This window comes from Scomber japonicus, chromosome 16 (assembly GCF_027409825.1).
Source record: "Scomber japonicus isolate fScoJap1 chromosome 16, fScoJap1.pri, whole genome shotgun sequence".
Lineage (NCBI taxonomy): Eukaryota > Metazoa > Chordata > Actinopteri > Scombriformes > Scombridae > Scomber > Scomber japonicus.
In genome coordinates, this window is record NC_070593.1 from 10,316,566 (window position 1) to 10,342,711 (window position 26,146).

At 39.7% G+C, this 26,146-nt stretch overlaps 1 protein-coding gene across 3 annotated transcripts in view; it reads left to right on the top strand.

Moving 5' to 3' along the window:
• sptb (spectrin, beta, erythrocytic) overlaps window positions 1-25,692 on the top strand; it is a 42,976-nt gene extending 17,284 nt beyond the window's left edge. For all 3 annotated transcript variants that reach the window (XM_053336372.1, XM_053336373.1, XM_053336374.1), the window contains 33 exons: window positions 1,349-1,446; window positions 2,774-2,854; window positions 3,001-3,116; window positions 3,255-3,367; window positions 3,456-3,643; window positions 4,322-4,439; window positions 5,095-5,253; window positions 5,667-5,969; window positions 6,057-6,207; window positions 6,852-7,722; window positions 7,880-8,017; window positions 8,519-9,278; window positions 9,532-9,734; window positions 11,293-11,383; window positions 11,831-11,977; window positions 12,576-12,842; window positions 13,263-13,487; window positions 14,100-14,189; window positions 14,987-15,277; window positions 15,564-15,694; window positions 15,915-16,119; window positions 16,467-16,690; window positions 16,860-17,010; window positions 17,220-17,464; window positions 17,990-18,128; window positions 18,497-18,581; window positions 19,643-19,839; window positions 20,035-20,123; window positions 20,275-20,338; window positions 20,643-20,899; window positions 22,010-22,183; window positions 22,708-22,750; window positions 23,323-25,692. In XM_053336372.1, the coding sequence (XP_053192347.1) occupies window positions 1,349-1,446; window positions 2,774-2,854; window positions 3,001-3,116; window positions 3,255-3,367; window positions 3,456-3,643; window positions 4,322-4,439; window positions 5,095-5,253; window positions 5,667-5,969; window positions 6,057-6,207; window positions 6,852-7,722; window positions 7,880-8,017; window positions 8,519-9,278; window positions 9,532-9,734; window positions 11,293-11,383; window positions 11,831-11,977; window positions 12,576-12,842; window positions 13,263-13,487; window positions 14,100-14,189; window positions 14,987-15,277; window positions 15,564-15,694; window positions 15,915-16,119; window positions 16,467-16,690; window positions 16,860-17,010; window positions 17,220-17,464; window positions 17,990-18,128; window positions 18,497-18,581; window positions 19,643-19,839; window positions 20,035-20,123; window positions 20,275-20,338; window positions 20,643-20,899; window positions 22,010-22,183; window positions 22,708-22,750; window positions 23,323-23,514 (6,606 nt within the window). In that variant the 3' untranslated portion in view covers window positions 23,515-25,692. The remainder of the gene's footprint in view (window positions 1-1,348; window positions 1,447-2,773; window positions 2,855-3,000; window positions 3,117-3,254; window positions 3,368-3,455; window positions 3,644-4,321; window positions 4,440-5,094; window positions 5,254-5,666; window positions 5,970-6,056; window positions 6,208-6,851; window positions 7,723-7,879; window positions 8,018-8,518; window positions 9,279-9,531; window positions 9,735-11,292; window positions 11,384-11,830; window positions 11,978-12,575; window positions 12,843-13,262; window positions 13,488-14,099; window positions 14,190-14,986; window positions 15,278-15,563; window positions 15,695-15,914; window positions 16,120-16,466; window positions 16,691-16,859; window positions 17,011-17,219; window positions 17,465-17,989; window positions 18,129-18,496; window positions 18,582-19,642; window positions 19,840-20,034; window positions 20,124-20,274; window positions 20,339-20,642; window positions 20,900-22,009; window positions 22,184-22,707; window positions 22,751-23,322) is intronic.
• Window positions 25,693-26,146: the final 454 nt, after the last annotated feature.

Here is a 26,146-nt window from a genome sequence, read left to right on the forward strand (position 1 = left end):
ACAATATAGTTATCTTAACAATAAAGGAAGTTAATCTAGGAAATAAATCTCAACAAAAGTACATACTACGTAGATGGGTCATTTGTGAGCATTTACATAATTCCACAATACTACAACTCTCAATGCAACATCTGGAAGGAGTGGGAGGTTTTCTCTCTAAGAAATTTTGCTCAAACATTTTCTTCACAACAAACACAAGCTTGTTCAGCATTCCTTCAGATTTTCTAATATCTAAAAATGCCACCATTACAGTTCTGGTCTAGAAAACCACATGATATAAGTTTAAAAAAAAACCCACATCACAATCTTCAAATAACACGATAAGCTTGTCACATGTGTGGTCTGACTGCATTTCAAATATGAATATGAGTGTAGTTAATATATGCTGCTATAATTAAGCTAACACTGACTGAGAACACAACCGTATAAGTAAAATCACAGTGTGCGCTCTGTTTCACATGGATTTTTGCCTTACATTATAATCACATTTCCACAGTGGAAAACTTACTGTGGTTCATAGACAAGTCTCTGAATTGTTAATTGTTTAGTCTCACTTGGGTGTGTATGCATGTAGCAAAAAAACATTTCCTACTGGCAGCCTCGGGGTGTTTTTTTGACTTTTTCTTTTTCCTCAAAATGAAGCTTTCAGGTTCCAGCCATTATTATCTGCTGTTAGAAGCACATCCAGAACATCAGAACATGTCTCTTTGAGTCTTTTATCTTCTTGGAGGGGGCATATATTTATTTTATATTTGACAGCAACAGTGTTATTTTTAGACATTTTAGTTCAAACAATATGGCCTCCTGAATTATTCAGCCTTTTAAAAAAAGAAGAAGAAGAAGAAAAAAAAAAGAAACAGAAACCGAAAGAAAGGAGTTGAGTTGGTCCTGTCTGTATGTTTTCAGTCTGCAGGAGAACCAAAGCTGGCTATATATAGCCCTCTCTCAGGGCCTGTCTCTCAGATCACATCACTGCTCTAATTACTGGCCCACTGTGTGGGAAAATAAGAACTTCAATAATTACCATATTTCATTCTATTAATTGGACCCAAGGTTTAGATTAGTGAGACAGCGGGCTAATAACATCGATGATATATCCCTTTCAATTAATTTTGTTTTACACAAATAATAACCTAGTTTTTCTTCAAGCTATAATAAATGATGCATCTCAAATGGGAATTTGAGCCACTTTGACATAATGTTCACTACTTGTGTGTCCTATTAGCGACATGCGACTATCAGTTAGGGTTTTCGTTTTCTGCTGTGAATTGTTGTTTGATTGTAAACCTTGCAGTCATTAGTTAAGTTTCATTATTTACCATCCAGCTGTGCTTGTTGTTCTCATCAGATCCAGGACATTATTGTGGAAACCGGCCAGGCGGACCAGAAGGAGACACGCTCAGCCAAGGACGCTCTTCTTCTGTGGTGTCAGATGAAAACTGCAGGGTAGGTACCACGTGTGACCTTTAGCATCATCAACCTGTTGTTAATATCGTTTGGTAATTAGTATGAGACTCCTGTCCTGTGCACAGCTGTTTTTCAGTGTTTTTTTGTGTGAGTGCCATCATTACAGCTTTTATAGGTGAAATTAGTTTTCCAAAAGCAGTGTGTGTGTTTGTGTGTTTGTGTGTTTGTGTGTGTGCGTGTGTGCGTGCGTGTGTGTGTGACTGTCACAATCACCATAGTTTTCTATTTTATTATAATGATTTTGAAGATTATGCAACTAAGAAGTAATTTAATTAAATATTCATTTAAAACCACCGTTTAAGTGTGGTTACAAAGCTATAAAAGCTATGGTCTTTTTATTAAATGGATAATTAAACTTTTAGGGAAATATGTGTATTTGCTTTCTTGCTGAGCACTAGGTGAGAAGATTGATAACATTCTTTTTTGTATGTGAAATATATAGCTTTTGCTGGTTAGCTTAGGGGAGCAGTGATTTTTTAGAGCTGGTATGTATATTTTGTGACCTTTGGACAGAGCCAGGTTAGATGTTTCCAGCCTGTATGCTAATTTTAAGCCAAGTCCAGTCAATTTATTTATAGAGCACTAAGTTGACCACTGGGCTTTACAGGGACTGAGAAATGCAATCAAATGAAAACACAAATAAAGGTATGAGGATCGAGGGGAAAATAAATAAAATAAGCGCGTCCACTTATGTCTTCATGATTACTATTAAAAGGCTGAAGGGGAAACAGCTACCCTGCCTCTGTCTAAAGGTAACAAAATCTCTGTACCAACACACAAAGCTGAAAAATTAATGCTTTACATCTTGTTTGTTTAATATGTAGAAGAAGTGTGCAAAAAGTTATGTTAAAACAACAGTGGTTTCATGGGGAGGTTATTTCTCTGCTGGGAGCACTGGCTTCCTGGATCTGGTAGGTGGAGTAAGCTAACTGGCTGCTGGTTGTAGCTGCACAACTATCGAACAAATGTAAAAGTGGTCTCTGCAAGAAAGTAGATGAGTTATAATCAATTCCTTTAGAGATAAAGGCAATTCTCTTGAATATAGAGAGACCTGAGCATCAAATTGAATTCAACCTGTAGATTTCCACTCAGGCTACTTTATTGAATTTTGTGATCTTTTGAGAAAATGGATGGTTCTGTTAAAAAAAGCACTTCATCTGCTTAGGCCCTAAGCTACAGAAATAAGTGGTTCATAGTTACACATGTTGAGACGCAGAACAGATCCCAGACATTGATGTAAAACAGGAGCTTCTCGGCAGTGTCCCTTATGTTCAGTCAATGACATCCACTGGCTGTTGTTTTACAGATATCCCAATGTCAACATCACAAACTTCACCACCAGCTGGAAAGATGGCATGGCATTCAACGCTCTCATACACAAACACCGGTAAGAAGAGATGAATGACCAAATCCACTCTCAACAGCTCAAATATAAACACACACTAAACCAGGTCTGCTCAGTGTCTCACATCCTCAATCTCCTTCGTTTCTTTTGCTGTCTCTTTTTCCTCCGTTGCTCTCTTTCTCTCTCAGGCCAGATCTTGTGGATTATAGCAGCCTGAAGAGGTCCAATCCTACCCACAACCTCCAGAATGCCTTCAACGTAGCAGAACAAAGGCTTGGCGTGACCAAATTGTTGGACCCAGAAGGCGAGTAGCCGACTGAGGCTGTGCCTTCATGTAGAAATAAATGTTTATACACTTTAAGCCTGGTGGAAAAAAAGTCCTCAGGAGCTATTATATCTCTGGCTTGGCTGTGACTGACTTGTCTGCCATTCTGTTGTGTAGATGTGTTCACAGAGAACCCAGATGAGAAGTCCATCATCACGTACGTTGTGGCATTCTACCACTACTTCTCGAAGATGAAGCAGCTCGCTGTCGAGGGCAAGAGAGTTGGAAAAGTAAGATGGAAAGATGACGCACAACATTAGCATTAACATGAGTTTCTTCTGTGTTTCCATAACTGTCCTCTTCTCTTCTCTGCTGCAGGTTCTGGATCACGCCATCGAGACAGAGAAGATGATCGACAAGTACGAGACGCTGGCATCAGACCTGCTGACGTGGATCGAGCAGACGATCATCGTGCTGAACAACCGGAAACTTGCCAACTCTCTGACTGGTGTTCAGCAGCAGCTTCAGGCCTTCAATACCTACCGCACTGTAGAGAAGCCACCCAAGTGAGTCAAACCAGGCCACCCTTCTACTTCATCACACTTGTTATATATTTCTATTCTATTCCTGTGGGGGGTTTTTTTTTTCATTTTCAAGATAAAAAGAAAACACGTGGTTCATATTCACAATGATTCATATTAAGCAAATTTAATAAAGTGTCACAGATGGAATAACAGAAACACAGGTGAATTAATTAAACAGTTAACACATAACAACAAAAACTTCAAAAATTGTGATATGACACCATTTTCCAACATAGCTGCAGGACAATTAGGTTTCTCTATGAAATCTAATACAGGTTTTTTTTTCTGAAATTGTACACAACTTTTTAATTGGGGTCACAGGATCACATCTCATTAAATCACACTGATACAGAGGGCAGAAGGTGAGCGTATTGCAATCTTTTTAATGGGTTGCAATACATTTAAGCGCTGTTGGTAATTTAATCTATTCTACAGTGCAATGCACAGTACATTACGGTACAAACACAGTTCCTGTTTTCATTTTCAGTAAATGCACTTTGAACACAATATATTTTGACTAACTGTTTGTGAAACTATCTTGTAGTATTTTTGCTCATTACCATAATCAGTATGACTCATATTTCTGTTTTATCTTGGCCTTTTGCACTCCCCGTTTTGGCTAAAGTTGACCTTTTTTTTGTATCTTGTGTTGTTAAACAGGTTCCAGGAGAAGGGTAACCTCGAGGTGCTGCTGTTTACCATCCAGAGTCGTATGAGGGCGAACAACCAGAGGGTCTACACACCTAAAGAGGGAGCCCTGGTCGCAGATATCAACAGGGTGAGGGGCCAGATGAGCACATAGAAACAAAATGATTTTTAATATGAAGATTGTCTTGCTTTTGACAGCATGCAAAACTCTGTGGTTTGAATCTCAAGCACGCAGTTAGAGTCAGTTACACGGTCAAAATTCATTCAGTCATTTAGCAGAGGATAGTCCCAATGCAACAATTTCAAAATGCACAAATGAACTGAATTACACCAGTAACCTTATAGAACTATGTGAGAAAAGCCATTCCTTGGAGAAAATAAACATCTGTATGTCTCATCAGGATGAACATGCCATGGTCATCCATGGTCATGATCTGTTCCCCCACTGTGACAGTTTAAAATTAGATTATGTATTCTTAAAGTGCTGGTGTAAGGTGCTTAATATATGCTGTGAGTAAATATGCTATCCTTTTTACTGAGAACCAGATTTCTCAGTGGTACCAGGGAACAGCTGCCCTACAGTGTCCTTGAACACGACACTCAATCCCTGCCAGCTCCAGGAGAGTTGCTCTGTAGCTCAGCCTGACCTTTGAGCTTTTGTTGATTGGATCAAGCAATAGAAAACTTCTAAATTGAAAATATTTCACCTCACATTGCTATTACCCAAAAACTAGAAAAAAACTGCAAACCCCTCACGATCTTCATCTTCACGTGTTTGTGTGCAGGCTTGGGAGCGTCTGGAGAGGGCGGAGCACGAGCGGGAGCGCGTCCTGAGAGACGAGCTAATCAGACAGGAGAAGTTAGAACAGATGGCGAGAAGATTTGACAGGAAGGCGGCCATGAGGGAGACCTGGCTCCTGGAGAACCAGAGATTAGTGGCTCAGGTAAAACAGCAACAACAGAACCATAGATACCATTTTTAATTCATGTTTTTTAAGTCTGTGTAACAGTGTTAATTTTAATTTTATTTTTTTTAAATTATTGGCTGTGTGACTTTATATTTGTTTAATATATATATTTATTTATTGTATACTGGTTGTATGGTTCTGAGGTGTTTCTTGATCTTAATGAGATGTCCTAATTAAATCAAATTACAAAATTACATGTAGAACAGTACAGATTCCATTATGCATTTACTAATTAAAACAGGAGGTCCTTTGTGCAACTGATCATTTATGGTAGCAGGTAAACAGCAAACAACATGTTGCCTTAAGAAACATAAAAAAAAGAAAAAGTGTAAATTGCAAATAAAAACAGTTTCTTGTTCCCTGTGCTACGTTTCCCTCTCCCTCTTCAGGATAACTTTGGTTACGACCTGCCAGCAGTAGAAGCAGCTAAGAAGAAGCATGATGCCATTGAGACCGACATTGCTGCATATGCAGAACGTGTACAGGCCTTGGTGGACATCTCAAAGGAACTGGAGTCTGAGCGTTACCATGATGCCAAACGGATCGACGTGAGGAAAGACAATGTCCTGCGCCTGTGGGACTACCTGCAGGAGCTGCTGAAGGCCCGTAGGGGGCGTCTGGATATGAATTTGACCCTGCAGAGGATCTTCCAGGAGATGCTCTACATCATCAACTGGATGGATGAAATGAAGGTAACAGAGAAGAAGGCAATATACATCAACTAATTACATTTAGTTTCTAGACTTTAAAGTGTTTAAATACTCTCCTCTTCTCCTCAGGCTCGGCTTTTGTCTCCTGACTTTGGGAAACATTTGTTGGAAGTGGAAGACTTATTACAGAAACACGCCCTGTTGGAAAATGACATCGCTCTGCAGGCAGAGAGGGTACAGAACGCTAGTGCTGCTGCTCTCAAGTTCGCCAATGGAGATAGTAAGTATGGTAGCTCATAGTGCCCCTTGGGAAGAGTGTTTATTGTTTATATGGTGTTTTTTTAGGGATGAGGACATTAAGTGCCATGGACCATGACCAGGGCTGGGTATTAAACCTCTGCTTTTATAGTTCTGGCAGAAATCAATCCGTAGCAGCAAGTGTGGCAAACTGCCAAGTAAAGAAAGTCAGCTCTGAAAGCTTTGACCAGTCTTGTTCACACATTATTTGATCAGCTGGCTCCTGATTTAAGAACTGTCATATCTTAAGTCATTTTTTTATACAATTTTTCTAATATTGCTGCATGTGCTAAGACTGCATTAAACACTATGTAGGGAAAACGTTTCCGATATCATATTGACACCAGTGTCAATGGACTTAAAACAAAGCAGACCCCTATACTTGACTTTAAGACAATGCATTTTCTTTGTTTTGGGAACGTTTTTAATCTGGACCTTCATATGTGAAGTCTGTTCTGACCCTACAGTGACCACAGTATGATGAGCTCACATGATGATCAATATATGTTCAATATGACACTAAAATAGCCTCCAGCATCTCATCGCCTCCAGAGGAGTTAAACAAGTAGAGACAATTAAATGAGTAAATATTATCTAACTGTTATGTTGTCCATTATTATCTCCCAGGCTACAAGCCATGTGATCCCCAGGTGATCCAGGAGAGGGTGCAGCACCTTGAGCTGTGCTACAAGGAGCTTTGTGCATTGGCAGCCCAGCGTAGGGCTCGTTTGGAGCAGTCCCGCCGCTTCTGGAACTTCCTCTGGGAGGTGGCAGAGCTGGAGAGCTGGATTAAGGAGAAGGAGCACATTTTCTCCTCCCTGGATTACGGCAAAGACCTGACGAGTGTGCTGGTGCTTCAGAGCAAACACAGTGCCTTCGAGGATGAACTCGGAGCCCGCCGCGCCAACCTCGATCAGGTCTTGGCTGAAGGAGAAAATATGATCCAAGACAAGCACTTTGGTTCTCCAAAAGTTCAAGAAGGCATGGACAACATCAAGAGGCTGTGGCAGCAGCTGGAGGAGCTGGCAGCATTTCGGAAACAGAACCTGCAGGACACCCAGAGTTACTTCCAGTTTCAGGGAGATGCTGACGAGCTCAAGGCCTGGCTGTTGGACGCCAAGAGGCAGATGAGCAATGATGACGTAGGCCACGATGAGTACACCACCCAGCGGCTACTGAAAAGGCACAACGACCTCAAGAATGAGGCAATCAAGAATGGAGCCACCATTGAGGCTCTCTCCAAACAGGGCAATGCTCTGCCAGAGGAGCTACAGAACACGCCTGATATCCAGACACGCCTAAAAGACATAAAGGAACTGTACATGGAGCTCATGTCTCTGGCTGACCTGAGACAGAAGAAGCTCGATGACACCATGGCCCTGTACATCATCTTCAGTGAGACAGACGCCTGCGAGCTCTTTATGGGCCAGAAGGAGACGTGGTTGGTGGGCTTGGAGGTGCCTGAGAAGCTGGAGGATCTGGAAGTAGTACAGAATAGGTACACAGAACAAATGAAACTATGATGTTATTTCTCATCTCACAAACTAATGTTTGATAAATTACTTACTTTATTCTGTCTAGTCTAGTGTGTCCATTTGTATGCATTGTGTACATTGTACTGTTCCTATTTTAACCGGCACTGTGCTTGTTTGCAGGTTGAGCATCTTAACTCAAGAAATGGAAAATGTTCAGTCGAAGGTTGATGACGTCAACAAAGCTGTGAAACAGCTTGAGGACAGCAGACACCCTCGAACCAAAGAGGTCAAGGAATGTCAGACACGACTGAATACGAGGTACTACCTAAACTAAACTAAAATGTTTAATTATTGATTGAATTAAATTGTACTAAAACACAAACATCAATATTTGTATGTTCTCTCTCTCTTTCTCATGGAGGCATATGAACATTTTGGTAATGCTATGTTTTTTTATTTTCTGTAATATCTGATGAGAAAGAAATCTGCAATTTAGCATTTATTACAGATCAAGTAGAAATAGATCATATACGTCCAATAATTACTGATGAATACCTCTACTATTTAATCAGTGAGCACAGGCCAGTTGAGAAATGGGAAATTTGTTTACAAGAAAGCACATAATTCAACACATTAAGAGAATAAAGCTTCTAATTATCATCGAATATTAAATAAATTGAATGAATCTACTTGGGTTTTTAGTAAATTAAGCAATTCTTTCAAGGAAATAGCTATTTTACTTATCTTCAGATGTATATGAAACATACCTTAACAAGTCATTAAAGTGATTTGAACTTTCAATAAATCTTTCTCTTTCAGGTGGGAGGCCTTCAAAGCCATGGTGGAGGACAAGAAGAGGAAAGTGGATTCTGCTGTTAGTCTGCACAGCTATGGGGTGGAGTGTGACGAGACAGAGACCTGGATCAAAGACAAGACACGGGTGATTGAGTCCACACAGGACTTGGGCAACGACCTGGCAGCCGTCATGACCATCCAGAGGAAACTGTTTGGCATGGAGAGAGATTTGGCCGCCATCGAAACCAAGCTTAGCTTCCTGAGGACCGAGGCCGACGAATTGGCCAAAGACCACCCAGAGAACGCGGACGACATCTTGGCCCGTAGAGCAGAGCTGGACGGGGCCTGGGACACGCTTAGAAAGACTCTGAAAGACAGAGAGGAGTCTTTGGGCGAGGTCAGCAAGTTGCAGAGTTTCCTCCAAGAAATGGATGACTTCCAGTCTTGGCTCTTCAAGACCCAGAAGGCTGTGGCATCAGAGGAAATGCCTGCCTCGCTGCCAGAGGCCGAGGAGCAGCTAAGCCTACACGACGCTGTGCGCGAAGACATAAACAACCATGAAGAGGACTATCACCGTGTGAGGGACACCGGTGTCCAGGTCACCCAAGGTCAGGAGGACGACCCTCAGTACCAGCAGCTTGAAAAGACGCTGAAGGGTCTGGACCGTGGTTGGTTGGAACTGCAGAAGATGTGGGACAATCGCAAGAACCTCCTGGACCAGGGTCTGGGCTTCCAGCAGTTCATGAGAGACAGCAAGGCTGTAGAGGCCATCCTCAACAACCAGGTACTGTACTGCACGAGTATGTCAAGTAGGACCATGTGGAAAGTCTCAAAATTGTGTATGTGTAACAGGAAGAGTCATTAGTCACCACAAAGTTAGGGTTAGCTTGTTAATGACAGGGTTAGTGATGCTACAGGTATTTAAAAGAATAGGGTATGGAAGAATGCTGTGTGGTCAGTTCCCACATGTTTGTCATATATTTCTTTCTTTTCTTTGTTAATTCTTTTCCTTCCCGATGTTGGCCACTTTGTTGCAGGAGTACACCTTGGCCCACATAGACCAACCTGACACTTTGGCTGGCGCAGAGAAGGCTCTGAAAAAGCATGAGGACTTTTTGACCACCATGGAGGCCAACGAGGACAAGATTGATGGCGCTCTACAGGAAGGACAGCGACTGGTGGACAGTGAGAACTTGTACTCTGGGAAAGTTCAAGAGAAAATGGACTCTATTAAAGACAGGTCAGTCGCTCATTAGATCGTGTTACTTAAATAAAAGTCTTGTGAATAGTAAAATATATCATCATCTTGTTGCACTTTCTAGGACGTTTTTAACATGATTATACCCATATTGGGTATTGATCTTGGTCTTTTTTTGTGTCTGTTTCATTCCCACAGTCACAAACTGGCTCTGCTCAGGGAACATATTAATGCTTCATTTTTGTCCTGAGAGCCATGGTTCATATTTATCAAAGCTTACACAGCAAATTACACTTATGAAAGCTCTAAAAATAGAAAGAGTAAAAAACTTACTTTGTGTGAGTATGTGACCTTTAAGAGCAACTACAAAGTGATCACATGATGAATCATTTATATGCTCTTTTAGCAGGAATAGCCACTTAGAAACACTTACAAACAGAGATCTTCACATTTTACTCAATGGTACATTATAATGCACAAATGTGCTTTTATCTTTCACTAAAACACAAAATCTGTTTTCTCATTACACTTCTTCCTGGTCAGCTACTCGATAATTTGTAAAATGGCTTGATTTTTCTTGCCTTGATTATAAGTTGCTTTGGATAAAAGCATCTACCAAAAAAAAGTGAATGTAAATTATTATCTACAGTAGCAATTAACATGTGAAATCAACAATCTAATGCAATTATAATATTTGTATATTAAATAGGGAGCAAGCAAAACCTGTTTCCTTATTCATATGGGAACCTGATTGTTGTTTTAAGACAGACTTGAAAAACTGGGAACCTGTCCTTTAAAATAAAGGTATGAAATATTAGGAAATTGGCTGAAATGGAGACAAAATCAAAACAATTTTCTTTATTGTTGTTGTATCACAGAAAAGAAAAAAAATGGTATGGTAACATCTTATCAATTTTTTCAAATCCAATCTAAATAATATGCTAAAACTACCCTATAATGCATCATACATATTGTTTCAGGTAATGCATAATTTATCATGACCAATTATATTTTGTAGCATCACTCCAAAACACGTCTCAGGAAGTAGTTAAGATATACTCTTAACCAACAAAACATTAAGAAACCTCTTGAGCTTTACTAAAGTTAAGTTGAAAGAAATTTGATCAGTAAGTTTGTGAGTGGGTGTAAAAGTGAAGGGTTTTTTATTTTTTTATCTTTCACTTCAGGCCAAAATGCCACTTTTAACAATTTGATAAATACTGCTCAGGCACTCATCTAATGTAGAAAAATAGACCTCTCAGAGTTTGGCCAGTGAAACAGCTTCTTATCACTGTATCATTAGTGTCAACAAGAGGCAGTAGAGAGGGCACGGGTGCTTTTCCCATTAACTCCCACAATTCAGCTTGGTAGACAGGCTCTTGCAATAATGGATATTGATCTTAAAGTGAGAGCTATTCCTCACAGTGCGGCAGAGAAACTGATGACTGTTTTGGGTTACTGTGTCAGTTATTTTTCTTTGTGGAGGAGGAGCTCATACAGATTCACTAAAGGTATTGGATAAAAAGGTGGAGGAAGATATACTCGGTCAGAAGTTGTTTGTTTTGAATGTGTTTGTTTGCTTTTTGTTTTTGACCTTCAGGCGTGACAAAAATAAAAGAAGAGCCGATGAGGTGTCAGAAAAGCTCTACGACAACCGCGACTTGCAGCGCTTCCTTCAAAACACTCAAGATGTGAGTTCACCCTCTGTTTGCTGTGCATGCAATCACTTTATAACATCAATTAGTACGTTAATTATTATCTTAATTATTCATTCACTGACATGCAACATCACAGTGTTTTTTCTTCCTTTTTCTATCTCTTGATTATTGTTGTCAATTTGCCAAACACACTCTGCTGCTTTGTTTATTATAACGCAGCTGCACTTCATTAGATCTTCTTAGACTAAATTTCTATCTTCCCCACAGTATTTGTGATCGGGGTCCTATTTGGCTAATTGGTAAATTAGCTGTTTTCAAAAGATAAAGAAGTAAATCCTCACAAAAAGTCACCTCTGCTGAAACTTGAAATGTTGACGTTTCCATGACTTTCAATGAGGTTTTGTAATTGTGCTTGCATGGATCTCAGTTGTTCACTTTCCTGCTAATCTGTAATATTCACCTCTCCCCTCCATGCTTCAGCTTACTGTATGGATCAACGAGAAGATGCTGACCGCTCAGGACACGTCGTACGATGAGGCCAGGAACCTCCACAGCAAGTGGCTGAAACATCAGGCCTTTATGGCTGAGCTGGCCTCAAACAAGGACTGGCTTAACAATGTAGACCAGGTCAGTAAGTCTGTGTACAGTATGAGCCTATGTACACCTATTTGCTGTTTACATATACATATTTATATTGTTTTAATCTTCAGTGTTCATTTTACATATATTGTCAAAATTATTTATCTACCAGACACCCTTTAAAGAGCCAGAATTAAATTAATTATAGAGTATGTTTTTCTTTATAAATTTAAATATTTATGAATAAATAGTTAAAAATCAAAGTTAAAGTTTTGTATACTCCCTAATCTGCTTCATCAGGACTGTGTTAGGACTGTGACCATATTTGATTTGATTAGTCAAGCAATATCAGCGAACTGCTGCTAAATATTGATTGGTGCATAGAAACTTTGCATCAACTTTTTCTAACTTAACCTTCCCATTTCAAGCCAGTGAGATGAGCACAGACCAAAACACAAATACATAAATATAACCAAAACTGTTGTAACTATGGCAGTTTATTTTTTCTTCCTGTGTAAAAGAGGTAGGTAGAGAAAAATTCAAGGTGTGTAATATCTCAGTTATATAATAACATGTAAACTAGTGCTTTTGTGAAGGAAATTAAATATCTACAAACTCTTTAACTGAGCTGTTCTTGTGGATACAGGAGGGTCATGAGCTCATGGAGTCCAAACCCGAGTTTGAGCCCATTGTGACTGAGCGCCTGGCCAAACTCCACGAGCTGTGGGACAAGCTGGAGTCCACCACCCAAGAGAAGGCGCGTCTGCTGTTTGACGCTAACCGCTCCGAGCTTTTCGACCAGAGCCTGGCAGACATGAAGAAGTGGCTGGGTGAGCTGCAGCAGCAGATACAGAGCGGAGACGAGGAAGTCAAAGATCTGACTAACGCCAACATCCTGCTCAAAAAGCATCAGGTCTGTGTCACTGTAGCACATACTGGATATTCTTTAGATTTGTATGCTTTTTGTGTCTGCAATTCCTTTTGTTATATGCAAGTCCCACCATGGGAGTTCATATATCACAGTAACAGATGCCGCTTTTTGCAATGTGTGCTTTCTCAGTATTAGATGAGTCTTTGGTTACCGCTGGCATTTAAATATAACAAAAATCTTATGAATCAAATTGTGAATTAAAACATTGTATTTACAGGTATGAAAAACTAGAACACCACAAGTTATAGTCAGTGTTGCCTTAGTAAAACTTTGCTAGCTGTAAAAACATGGGATCAAATGGAAAGACAAGCTAACTTTTAGTGGATTTAACCTCCACTACAGCCTGATTAAACTCTTGAAAGGCTATTCATCTTTTCCTCTAATCACGTCTCCCCGTGCCAGATGACAGAGAACCAGGTACGTGACCGGGCACGGGAGTTGGAGGAGCTCCAGGAGGCCGTCAAGAAGCACGGCGGAGGCAGGGAGGACCAGCCGGAGCTTGAGGCTGAGCAGCAGGCCCTGCAGGTGGAGTTCCAGCAGCTCCTCACACCACTGGCCCAGCGCAAGGGCAAGCTGGAGGCAGCAAAGGCTGTCCATCAGTTCTACAGAGACCTGGCCGATGAGCTTGTAAGCATGGATCTAATTTCAGAGCAAAATGAAAGTGTTGGAAATCCTTACTCATACAGAATGATTGATGGCACTGAATTAGAACAAAAAGTGTTAGATTTTAAGGGAGGGTAGGTGGATTAATGCTGGTTTTTGAATGACAGCAAGAAACACCTTTTGGGTCTAGAAATATTGAAGTCTTAACTTCAAGGGATGTTTTTTTTCTTTCCCTCGCAAAACCATAACTCAATAATTTAGAAATTAAGTTTTCAATTACAGTATGTACACTTAGTATTCAAGATAGTAAGACCACCAGCTTTCTCCATGAAATTGACTCTCCAGGTAAATCAGGGAAAAGCTTTAATCCCTTATTGGTTTCACTGCCTAAATCCACTTCAGTCAGGTGGAGGATGCAGCTTAAAAAAGGATTTTTACTGTTTGAGATGTCTAAGACATTTTATAAAGCGGTACATTTCAGTACTAAGAAGATGGTCTTTACATTTTCTATACTCTGTGTACATCAGAGATCTGTAAATCTAATTCTCAACCGAAACCAGTCTGTGCCATTTTCTCTCTTCATCACCATAATCTCTTGTTTCTGCTCTTTCTTTTCGCTCTGTCTCTCACTGTCAGCTCTGGATTGAAGAGAGGATGCCCCTGGCAATGTCACAAGAGCATGGCCACAATCTTCAGACCGTGCAAATGCTGTTGAAGAAGAACCAGGTAACTGATTTGTCTGTAGAAAAAAAGAAATCACAGGCTCAGACATGTATGTGAAATAATGAAAATGAAAGTGAATAATAGAAATTAGAAGAAAAATGGGAGCGATAAATAAATGAGTCCGCAAATGAATGGCAAATAAGATGAAATAACATTTGAGGTGCCAGTTATACAAGATGCTTTAGAGTGCTTTACATTGAGTCTTAAACAAAGGCCATAAGAGAAGAAGTGGATGAATAATTCATTATTCTCCAGCCTCATCCAGATAGGCAAGAAATGAGGTAGGCAATAATTTTCTTTATTATTATTATTATTAATTTAATCACTTGGTCTAAAAAATGCCTTGTGTATCCTGAAGCTTAAAGTAACATCTATTACTTTTTGACTGTCTAAAACCCAAAGAGATACAGTTTCTAATAAAATATGAGAGAGATAAGTAAATCCACACATCTAAGAAGCTGGAAGTAGAGTGTTTGTTTGTTTAACAATTACTGAAACAATTAATTGATTATCCAAATAGTTCCTGATTACTTCTCTGTAGATACATTAATTGACTAAATGTTTAAGGTAAAACTCAATTGCACCCATTTCAGTAAAACCAAAAGCATATACAATTTATCTCTGAATACATATTTCATTACCGCAACAGAAAACAAATACTATTTTTGTTTCCATTCATGACAAAATACATCAAAAGTTGTCAGAATATGTGTAAACTCCTTTTAACAGTTGCAGGAGTTTGGTGTTCCTTGAACACTATTATATGATGTACTCACACTGTCTCCTTTTCTGTCCACCAGACACTGCAGAGGGAGATGGAGGGCCACCAGCCTCGCATCGATGAAGTGCTAGAGCGAGGAAGGAGGATGGCTGCTGCCGCTAGCGCAGAAGACCGACCTGAGGCAGAGCGAATCACGGATCAGGTGAAGGAGCTGGAGGACGCATGGGCCCGGCTGCAGGATGAGATGGCCAAGCGCAGGGAGAGGCTGAACGGCTCCAACTTGGCCCAGCAGTACTACAACGACGCGGACGAGGCTGAAGCCTGGATAGGAGAGCAAGAGCTTTACATGATCGCTGATGAAAAGGCCAAGGTGAGGAGCAGGGGCCACATGAGATGAAGAAGCACGCTGATTAGTAGCCGCAGATGTCTGAAAAACTGATCTAATTGAAAACAAGGCATATCATGTGCAAAATATAAGTGGCACTGCATGCATTAACATGATTACATGGTTGTGTTTTTCTTCAATTACAGTGACACGCTTCTCATAAGTGGCACCCTCTATTGAGAGCTCTTTCTTTGATGTGTGCCATTATCGTACAATTTTGTTGCTCCTTCTCTTGATTATGACTCATTCTTCTCTTCCTCTGTTACTCCAGGACGAGCAAAGTGCTATGCTGATTCTGAAGCGTCACATGATTCTTAAGCAGGCGGTGGATGATCATGCTGACTCCATCCAGAACCTGGCAGACCGTGCTCAGAAGATGTTTGCAGAGGACCATCCTGATGGGTATTTGTCTTGATAATTTAATGTAGACACTGAAAAAATTACATCTAATGCACCCATGTTGTCCCAGTCAGTTGTGGTTTAGGGTGATAAGAATGATGAGCATGTAAAGTGTTATTATTTCTGTCCAAATCACATGCTTCATCTAGAATAAACCTAAATCCAATCTCTTTGCATTTTTCTCATTTCCTCCATCCATCCTCCCCCTTTACCTCGTCTACAGTGAGGAAATCATCAGGCGACAGGGCCAGGTGGATAAGCAGTATGCAGGGCTGAAGGAGCTGGCAGAGGAACGCAGAAAGAAGCTGGACCACACCTACCACCACTTCCTGCTGAGCCGAGAGGTGGAGGACCTGGAGCACTGGATCTCAGAGAGAGACGTTGTGGCCTCCTCTCAGGAGATGGGCCAGGACCTGGACCACGTCACGGTATTATTAAACACACAAAAACATGCAAACACAATAAATGAGCACCATGTTCACAGAAACCATCACTAAGGAAGATCTTTTGCTAATTTTCTGCTTTTGCTGTTTTTGTTGCAAATGATCACAGACCGTCTGGCTTGGTGAACACTTGAGCACATGTTTACAGTTTACATATATCACATTACAGGATTTCTTGGGTATTTAAGTCAACATTGTTTCCTCTTGCTGCCATATGGGTTGACAATTAGCACATTTTTATTCCATCTTCAATACAAAAACTACAGATTCGGATTCTTTTATTACCTTTTTGTAAAAATGATCTCTATCTTTCCCCCTGTGATTTGACATAGCTTCTGAGGGATAAGTTCAGAGAATTTGCACGGGAGACAGGAATGGCGGGGCAAGAACGAGTAGACATGGTCAACCTGACGATAGACGAGCTGATTGAGGCCGGTCACAGCGAGGCAGCCGCCATGGCAGAGTGGAAAGACGGCATCAATGACAGCTGGGCAGATCTGCTTGAGCTGATTGACACCCGCGCTCAGCTCCTTACAGCATCTTATGACCTGCTCAAGTAAGGAAAACAGTATTGTGAGCCTAAAAGAAGTAAATGAGAATTATATTGATAAAACATCTGGATTCAATAGCAAAGAATTCAACTTGAACATTATGATTTTACATCAATTATAGTGATATTACACACAGAGCCAAAGAGACTGAGATCTCTGTTTCTTTTTTCTAAGGTACTTTGATGATGGGAAGGATCTTGTGGTTCAGATCCACGAGAAGCAGAAAGAGCTGCCTGAAGATGTGGGAGAAGACTTCAGCAAAGCCGAGTCTTTCCACAGAATGCACGCCGCCTTTGAAAGAGACATCACTGCTCTAGGCAAACAGGTACAACACGAGATTGCCCCTATTACTCTGAGGGAACACAGCAGGTAGCAACCAAGAGGCAGCTTTTAATGATTCATATCTAGGGGTGGGGAGGCTGCAATATTTGGGCAACTGTGAAAAGTTTTCTCAAAGGGTGAAAAGCTGTAAGTGAGGAAAATATTAGTTTTTCATGCATCTTATGATTTGACTCTCGCTTCTCTTTCCTCCAGGTTCAACAGTTTCAAGAGACAGCCACACGGCTTCATGCCCAGTATGCAGGGGACCAAGCGGAGGCCATCCAGGCCACAGAGAGGGAGGTGTTGGAAGCCTGGAAGGGCCTGCTGGATGCCTGCGATGGGCGCAGGGCGCAACTGGTAGACACTGCTGAGAAGTTCCGCTTCTTCACAATGGTCAGAGACCTGATGGCCTGGATGGACAGCATCATCCAGCAGATAGAGACTGAGGAGAAGCCCAGGTGAGCTGAAAATGTGTAGTGGGTAAATAAAGAGAAAAGAGATCCCTCAACTTATGACTTCACTGAGTTAGATCAGATTTTACTGGTAGTGGTGATCTATGTATGTAGAAGAAAAATCTAAGCAAAGTAATAATATCTAGTTTCTTATAAATTAATTAATCAGAACAATAACTTTGAATATGCTGTTTAGTTAGAGTGATTAGAAGTACATGCTGGTTATTAGATGTGCAAGAAGTGATATTTTTATGTCTCATTGCAGAAAAACAAAAATAATTCACCATAAAAAAAACCCAATTTGATAACAAGCAGAAAATGTAATTATGTACTACAATATTTTGAACTTTAGAACATTATTTATTCATGAGGCCAGTATAAAGATAAATAGTTAAACTTAAGTATTTCTGTGTTAGATAAAGGACAACTTGCCTGGTCACTAATGTTGCAATTCCAGTCCTCACCAACAGAGGTAGATAAACTTCATACATAACTGGTTAGCACTTAATATTCTTCCCTCCTCTGCTTCAGGGACGTCTCATCCGTGGAGCTCCTGCAGAAGTATCACCAGGGGATCCGCTCAGAGATCGAGGCCAGGGGAGCCAAATTCAATGACTGCATAGACCTCGGCAAGGCCTTGCTGACTCGCAAGCACCGAGACTCTGCTGAGGTGAGGCTTCCGCAGCAAAAGACAGCTTTCTTTTTATCCTCAGATGGGCCTCAAATTGCTGCTTTTATTAGATTTAATTACTTTTCTGGGAGTGATTGTTCTTGTCTGGCACAATGGAACCAATTGGATTGTCAAGAAAGAAAAAAAAAATCTACTCATCTAACATTCATCAGGGAGACTATAAAGCAAACACTAATTAGAAATGGAAAAGCCAAAAGAATTTAAATGAGCAATTGACCCCGGCCTCAATTTATGTGTGGTTAATTACTTCACAATACTGATTCTTGGAAGAATAATAGCCAATCTTGGGGCCAGAGATGTTTAATAATGCTGATATGTAACTGCAACTGTACAACTACTTGTGCCAGATCAAAGAGAAGATGGTGCAGCTGATGGAGAAAAAGAAGGAGATGATGTTCAAGTGGGATGACAGATGGGACTGGCTCAGACTCTGTGAGTAGAACTACACTAACCTCCAACCCTAAAGACCAAATGTTAGGCATACATTATTCCTTTCACCTCGTTTTCACAAATTTATACTTAAATGCCAAAAGCCTCAAGACTAACTGATGTGAAAGCTCATGAATGCAGAAAACGTTTTACATGAAAGAGCACCTTGGCTTTCTTTCATCAAAACAATCAGTAAGAATCTTTTTTGAAAACAGTTTTTTAAATAGTCTGAGACAAAAACAAGGATGTTCTCCGATAGTGTGTTTGATTTTGATCCCATCAATTCAGCATTGCAATTACAGCTTGACTTTTGAATGTTTTCAATATGCTTCTCTGTTTTATAAACCTCCACATCTATAAAAAAATACAATAATAAAATATTTGGCCTATGCAGATTTAAATATGACAGAAACACTGCAAGTTTAAAACAAGATAGACCACCAAAGACAAAGCTGATAAAAAATATCCTCATTTTCTACAAAATGTCTTCAGCATCTAAACATCATCTACTGAAACACATCCTCCATTTTCAAAAAATGTCCTCTCTTTGTGAAAATGTTCTCATTTTTCTAAAATATTCTCATCTTTTAAACATATTTTCAGTGTCCAAAACATGCCCCCCTTCATCGAAAATGGCTTCCTTTTCCAAAAATGTCCTTGCTTTCTAAAAACGTCCTTCCTCTCCAAAACATGCCCTCCCTTTCTAAAATTGTCATCATGTTCTAACAATGTCCTATAAAATGTCCTCACTATCCAAAATTGTCACATAATGAATTCCCCAGCCTCTAACGCTAATGTAATCTAAATCCAACCTTAACCTTATAGCTAAGTCTTTAACCCTAATGTTTACTGGGTAACCTTGGAAGGACCAGCATTTTGTCCCTAAATGGAAGCTGTGTTACTATATGACAGATTATAAATAAACTCAAATAATGTCAATAATTAATATTTATGAAAACTTGAAGGTTTTTTTCTTCTTCTTCTTTTTTTTAATTGTGTTACTGCAAGATAAAAACTTTATTTTGAAAACTCCTGACCATAACTCCTGTCTTCTTTGCTTGCAGTGCTGGAGGTGTGTCAGTTTGCTCGGGATGCCTCTGTGGCGGAGGCCTGGCTGATCGCTCAGGAGCCTTACGTGACCAGCAGAGACGTTGGCGACACTGTGGACGAGGTTGAGAAACTCATCAAGAGGCACGAGGCATTTGAAAAATCCACCGCCACTTGGGAAGAGCGCTTCTCTGCACTGGAGCGCCTCACAACGGTACAGAAAAAAAAATCTTAAAAGTGGTTTATAGTAATTTGATTACAGGATTAAACACTGTGGTCTTGTTAGAAACAGATGAAGTGGGGAAAAACAACTTTTAACAACACATATATCAACAAGGGCTGAAGCCGATGGCAGCTAATTATGTTGCTAAATTGGAGCACATAATGGTTACTGATTTCACTTTTGCAGCTGGAGTTGTTGGAGCTGAGGAAGCAACAACAGGAGATGGAGAAGTTCATTAAAGAAGAGCAGGAACAGCGCTCAGATAAGGACAGCAGGTACATTATATAAGCACATACAGTATATATAGAGCACACACACCTATGCAAACACAATTGCCTAAGTTCTTTGTCTGTACACACACATTTTTTCAACTGCTGCTCTCAAAGGTCTCTCCTGAAAATCCCCATGTTGCCTTTTTCCCTCCAGGAGAGAAGACACTGGCTTTGTAGAAGAATCTTCACAGCTCTACACTATTGAGGAACAGACTCTGGTTAGTAACTACACTGACTCAGCTCTGTGTCCTCTACGCTTAATCATGCATGACCTCTCAGTTTCAGCATACCAGCATTGGTGAAAAAGGAAAAATCAGCATCTCTTATCGGCTATTTTTGTACCAACTCTTCCATTTAAAAGATCTCCTTGACTTTCTTACTTTAAAACAAACATTTGACTCAGTTGAGGACTGACTTTGAGTACTTTTTAAAGTAATCAGGGAAGCATAAATCAAGGGCAGACTTTCCTCTCTTAATGTGCGGGTTGTCTCTAATTCTCATTTTGATCTTTTTCTCCTCCAGTCTGGTTCTGGTGCAGTTGAGCCCAGTTCAGGTCAGCTAGAAGGAACGGCAGGTGACTCCACAGTACCCATAGAGTCAGAAATGAAAGAGAGTGGCTCATTGGAGCTGGAGCCCTCCATCTCAGTAGTGACACCTAAGGAGCCAGAGAGAGCCGCCACCATGCCCGTGGAGCCCCTCAGAGCCCCGACTGTGCTGCAGGAGGGCACGCTGGCCCGCAAACATGATGTGGAGGGCTCTGGGAAGAAGGCTTCAAATAGGTACATAATAGATTGATTTACCTAAATCAGTGGTTTTGCATGTATTATCCCAATTACTACATCTCACTTACTTTAATTACTACATGCCAGACATTAATTTGGTTCAATTAATTTCAGTATCTTTGGAAACTCTATTAGCATACTCATGAAACTTGCGTAGGTAGTATCATTCATCACAGTGAACATCAAGTCTGCATTAGTTTTTGCATTATTTTGAAGTTGCCTCATATATTGCACATTAATACTCTATGCACCTAAACAATAGTGTGACAACTTTGTGATGGATTAAACAACTCAAGTGAAGTCTTCTAACGACCTGGAGTCACAGGAAAAATACATACAAAAATCTTCATGCAATCCATCAGGGCTGCAATTCGTGATTATTTTTAACATAACTTAATCTGCTGATTATTTTATTGATTAATCGATTGGTTTAAAACAGATAAAACAGATAAAATGTCTTCAAAATTGTTTTTTAATCCCACCATTATGATATACTATAGAAAGGATGAGTGAGTTAATCAACTTGACTTTAGAGGATGGCAGATGTGATGTGGGTGAAACTACTTTAACTATATCTGACTTTGCACTGGTTGTGTACATACTTCCCAGCTGTGAGTCTAACAGTAAATAAAAATGTAACAACACAAACATTAAATACATTTGCAGTAGCAAGCCCTTCTATGCAAATGCTCACAATATAGTATTAATCATGAACTTAATCTTGTATTAAAATAAAATATTTCACCCAAAATTTAGATATGGCACTCTTATTATAACTCTTATAACTCTTATTTTCTGCATATTTTGTATTTCTTCCAAAGGTTTTTGTACTACAGTATCATAGAGCTGTTGTCTTAGAGAGGATCTGGGCAGCTTCCTCTTAATAAAACACAATTTACAAGCATTACACAGTTCTCACAACTGCTCTCCTTATTTTTAATGAACTGAATTAAGTCTTAATGGAGTGGTATTGTTGTTATGCCTCACATCATTTGGATTATAGTGGACTGATTATGCATCACTAACAGAACTTGGCTACCTGAAATGATCAACACTAAAGACCTGCTTTTACTACCCCTCTTCCTCCTCCTCTTCTTCATCACTAAGGTCATGGAACAACTTGTACTGTGTGCTGAAGCCTGGATCACTCTCAGTTTATAAGGATGCTAAAAGCTTTGGGCATGGAGTTACGTATCATGGCGAGGACCCGCTGTCCCTCAGTAACGCCACCTGGGAGATCCTCGCCAACTACAAGAAAAAGAAGAACATCGCCAAACTACGGTGAGAAACCTCTCCATCCTCAGGGTTTTTAATTGTCTCATCACTAAATTTATGAAATATATTGATGAGATGGGGACAGATTGAAACCTTCCAGCCATAACTTGTAGTCTTTAGGGAATATAAATTCAATTTAGGCTATCATTTCTGGAATATATATACCATGGTTAACTATAAAACAAAAACATTACTTGTAGCATTCAAGGGCTTGTTTAAGTTTTTTATGACTTGTTTAATTTTTAAGTGTTTTTCTTTTTGTTTTTTTAATCAGCTGATGCCTCTTGTTTATATGTTCTATCAATGGGAATCCAAATCAACTAGAGAACAAAATAAATTCCCTTAGAAATTGCAGACAACTCTTGGTAGTTCTTCAAGCTCCAAGTGGAAAATTCCAGAAACAACCATAAACACCAGACTTTTAAAAATGTACAGAAAGATTTTAGAGCTCTGTTTCTTAGATTACAGAAAAATCCTCTTAATTTTTACTCTGAATTTCAACTTTGCTTTTCTTCCCCTCTCTCTCACAGTCTTGGAGACGGCAGTGAATATTTGTTCCAGTGTAAAGATGAGGTGAGTATTTTAATCGCAGATAGATAATAGGAAATAACTTTTAGCAGCTTTCCATGCATCACACAGGACTTAATGTTCTTGCTCAAAAAGCATGTGTTTATATAATCTTTAACACTATGTAAAGCAGTAGTCACAGGGGGGTAATACTGCCGTCAGTACTTACATTTTTAAATTGGTTTCAGTTTGACATCTCTGCCCATGTTGAAGTAAGTAAGTAGTGTCTAAGGGTCATTGAGCAAGACCTTAAATCACCACCAGCTAGCCAAAGATTTACCCGATGGGGATCATTGCTCATTTCCAGCTCTACATATTTATTCTGGGACTCCACTAGACTAGATTTGCATGATTCAGAGTTCAAAAAGCTCCTTATTTATCTTATCTTATACTGGCCCTTTATGCAGCCCCTCAGTTCAGCCTCTGTCTCTTAACAGGCTGTGTTAGCTGTGTAGACGAGCTATCTCTTTAAGGCCTTTAGACCGAGAGACCAAAACACACACTGCCCCCCACCCCCCAGGAGGTGGACTTCCCTTTGTAAGCCGCTGTGGTGTGTGTGTTTTTGTGTTTAATTTCAGGACGAGCTCCAGCGTTGGAGCCAGGCCATGGAGAAGGCCGTTCAACCCCTGGCAGCAGAGGAGGCGTCGGGGCCCTCAGGGGCCAAAACCCACAGCCTGCCCCCTCCCTCCTCCTCAACTGCCCTCCCTGAGCCCAGTTCTGCCAAGAAAGACAAGGAGAAGAAGTTCAGTCGCTTTGCCAAGAAGAAGTGAAAGGAGACGGGAAAGCCATCCAGGAGGTTGCCTAGGCAACCTGGGAAGAGAAAGTAGTATTTGTGTACAATCAATCAGAGCAAGCTTTTTAGAATTTTTATATTATTTTGTGAGAATTAATATTAATATTGTAGGTTAGGTTAAAGCCATCACTCTTTTGCCTGTATTTAAGCCAGTGTATCATTGCAGAGGTCCACTTTTTTTCTTTTCTATGTGTTCTTTTTAACAAAATGCCAAATTCAAAGCATTAAATTAAAGCACAGGAATGCTCCTTTTACACTCAACCAAAGAATGTTTGACTTTTTTCTCACGTTGCTACTTTTGCCGCATTTTCTCTCTTTTTTCTTTTTTTTCCTTTAGTCTGGCTTGCTTTGATATAGCTATGTACAATATGAAGGCCTGTAATGAACATAGGGTCACTCAAGAGTACTTAAGAGTACTTTTATTAATCTGCCTTACAAAATGGTTGTGAACTGTAATACTGTGCTGTTTGAATTTGGAGCGCTAAATGCTACTCATAGAATCAGAGTGAACTTAACAGGCTTTAACAAAAAGCTTTGTAAATGCGATGTAAAGACTTGGTGATAAGCAAACCGTAGTGCAGTGTTGTACGGTGCACACACACACACACACACACACACACCAAGTGTAATTGCAGGTATGCAAACTAAATGCTCTATGCACTGTGAAGAGTTTGACTGAGATTTTAAATTTTGACTTACAAGGAGTCATGTGACACCTCAATCAGTCAGCTTTGAATATAGATACAATCAGGCTATATTCTCAGCTGCACTGTGTCAGTAGTTATGTCTGTGAACTTGAAATATATTCAACACTTGTGTATTGAATCCCTAAATTTCATATCTATTCATTAACATATATACATATACAGTATATATATCTACAGATGCATGAAGTATGTTTTATGTTAGTTTGATATGGTGCTATTGTGATATTCTTGAACCTTCAATTAAGACCAGCTTGACCTGCCTTACTTGTCTTCAACTTTGGCTTGTAGCTACCAAGTATCTGGTCCCACAAGCTAGATTTTATTTATCAGAAATTATAGTATATATATATAGTATAATTTACATCAGGCACATTTATAAAAGCAAAATAAAAAGAAAGTCTGGATTGTTGTTAAATGTTTGACAGTACCAGCCAAAGTCTAAGACAAGCTGTGGGTCGGATGAATCTTGACTGCTTTTCCAAACCACACAACAGAAGGACCAGGCATGCTCTCTATCTAAAGGCGAGGATCATACAGTAGCAGTATTGAGCTGAGGGAATGTGTTGTTTCTATGAATGTATGGGAAGAAATGAAGGAAGTGAGAATTTGGTAAATTCAACATAAAAAAGCCATTATAGAATAATACATTTCTAAACTATATATGCACACAGGGAATATAGAGTATGTACAGTATATGGAGCTGTATTTATAGAATTATTTAATTTGTGGTTTATTTCTGATTTTCACCATCTGTCCCACTCTACCATTGCCGTCTTGCCTTGTACTGTGGGTTCTGTCCCTGAACTACAATTCAACTCAAGTGACCTCATAGAAAGTTATGGAAGTCAGGTGTAGAAAGATAAACAAGACTGTTCAGCTCAAGAGTTTTCTAGAAAAAATGTGGTAGCATCATGATGATCTCTGTCTACATTGTCTACATTTAAAAGAGGAACAAAAAGAGCAATTTAATCAATGATCTTCTCACGGCCCGTCCAAAACCGGAATTACAGATGTTTCCGTGTGCAGAGGGGCCAGCAGAACATCATGTCTGTGCTACGAGTACCAGTAGTTACATTTTTCTGTCACACATGCACCTGGAAATGGTTTTGCATCACATGTATTCAGTCTTGTTTTTATTGGTCACTATATCTACCGCAACCGACTCAGATGAAGTGTTCATCTGCATTTTCGGACACTTCCTAACTCTTGTCACCTTTCATCCACTTTGTTTTATTCCTCCACTCCTTCCTTCCTACCTGCCTTTTCTGTTCCGTGGTTTTTAATCTGCATTTTGTACTCTCTAGCTATGTAAAATATCCAAAAATGTTGACAGGAAATATCAAATACATTTTGAGAGAATAAACTTTAAAATGAACTCCTGAAACTATAACAGGTTGCGTTTATTTATTGACCTTTGTGCCATTGCTGACATTTATTTCATTCTAATTGTGAACCCATTAAGAAAAGCTGCAATAAAAATGTGTTTTTCTGAACAGATTTATTGAGTACAAACAATTTAACAGAGGCAGATGTGAAATAAAAGGCTTTTTTTTTTACTTTGTTAACAGTCATCCGTTCACCGAGTTAATTTCAGATAAGATGAGCTGCATATGAACACATTCAAAGTAGACAAAAGTGTTGTATTTACATTCCAGTGGCTGTTGGTAAAACAATGCACAAACAGCCTCAAGATGGAGAGGCAGCTTTAGGCTAGACTAATTAGATCTGAACTGACAAGTCACAGGCTGAGAATGATCACTTATAGCAATACAAAGCCCTGAATAACAGTTCATTTCGATCTTTACAAATTCAATAGGTGTATGCCTGAAGCAGAGTGCACAAATTATCATTTTTTTCTTCAAAACAAATAAGCCAGAAGATGCATACAAAAGATATTTTCAG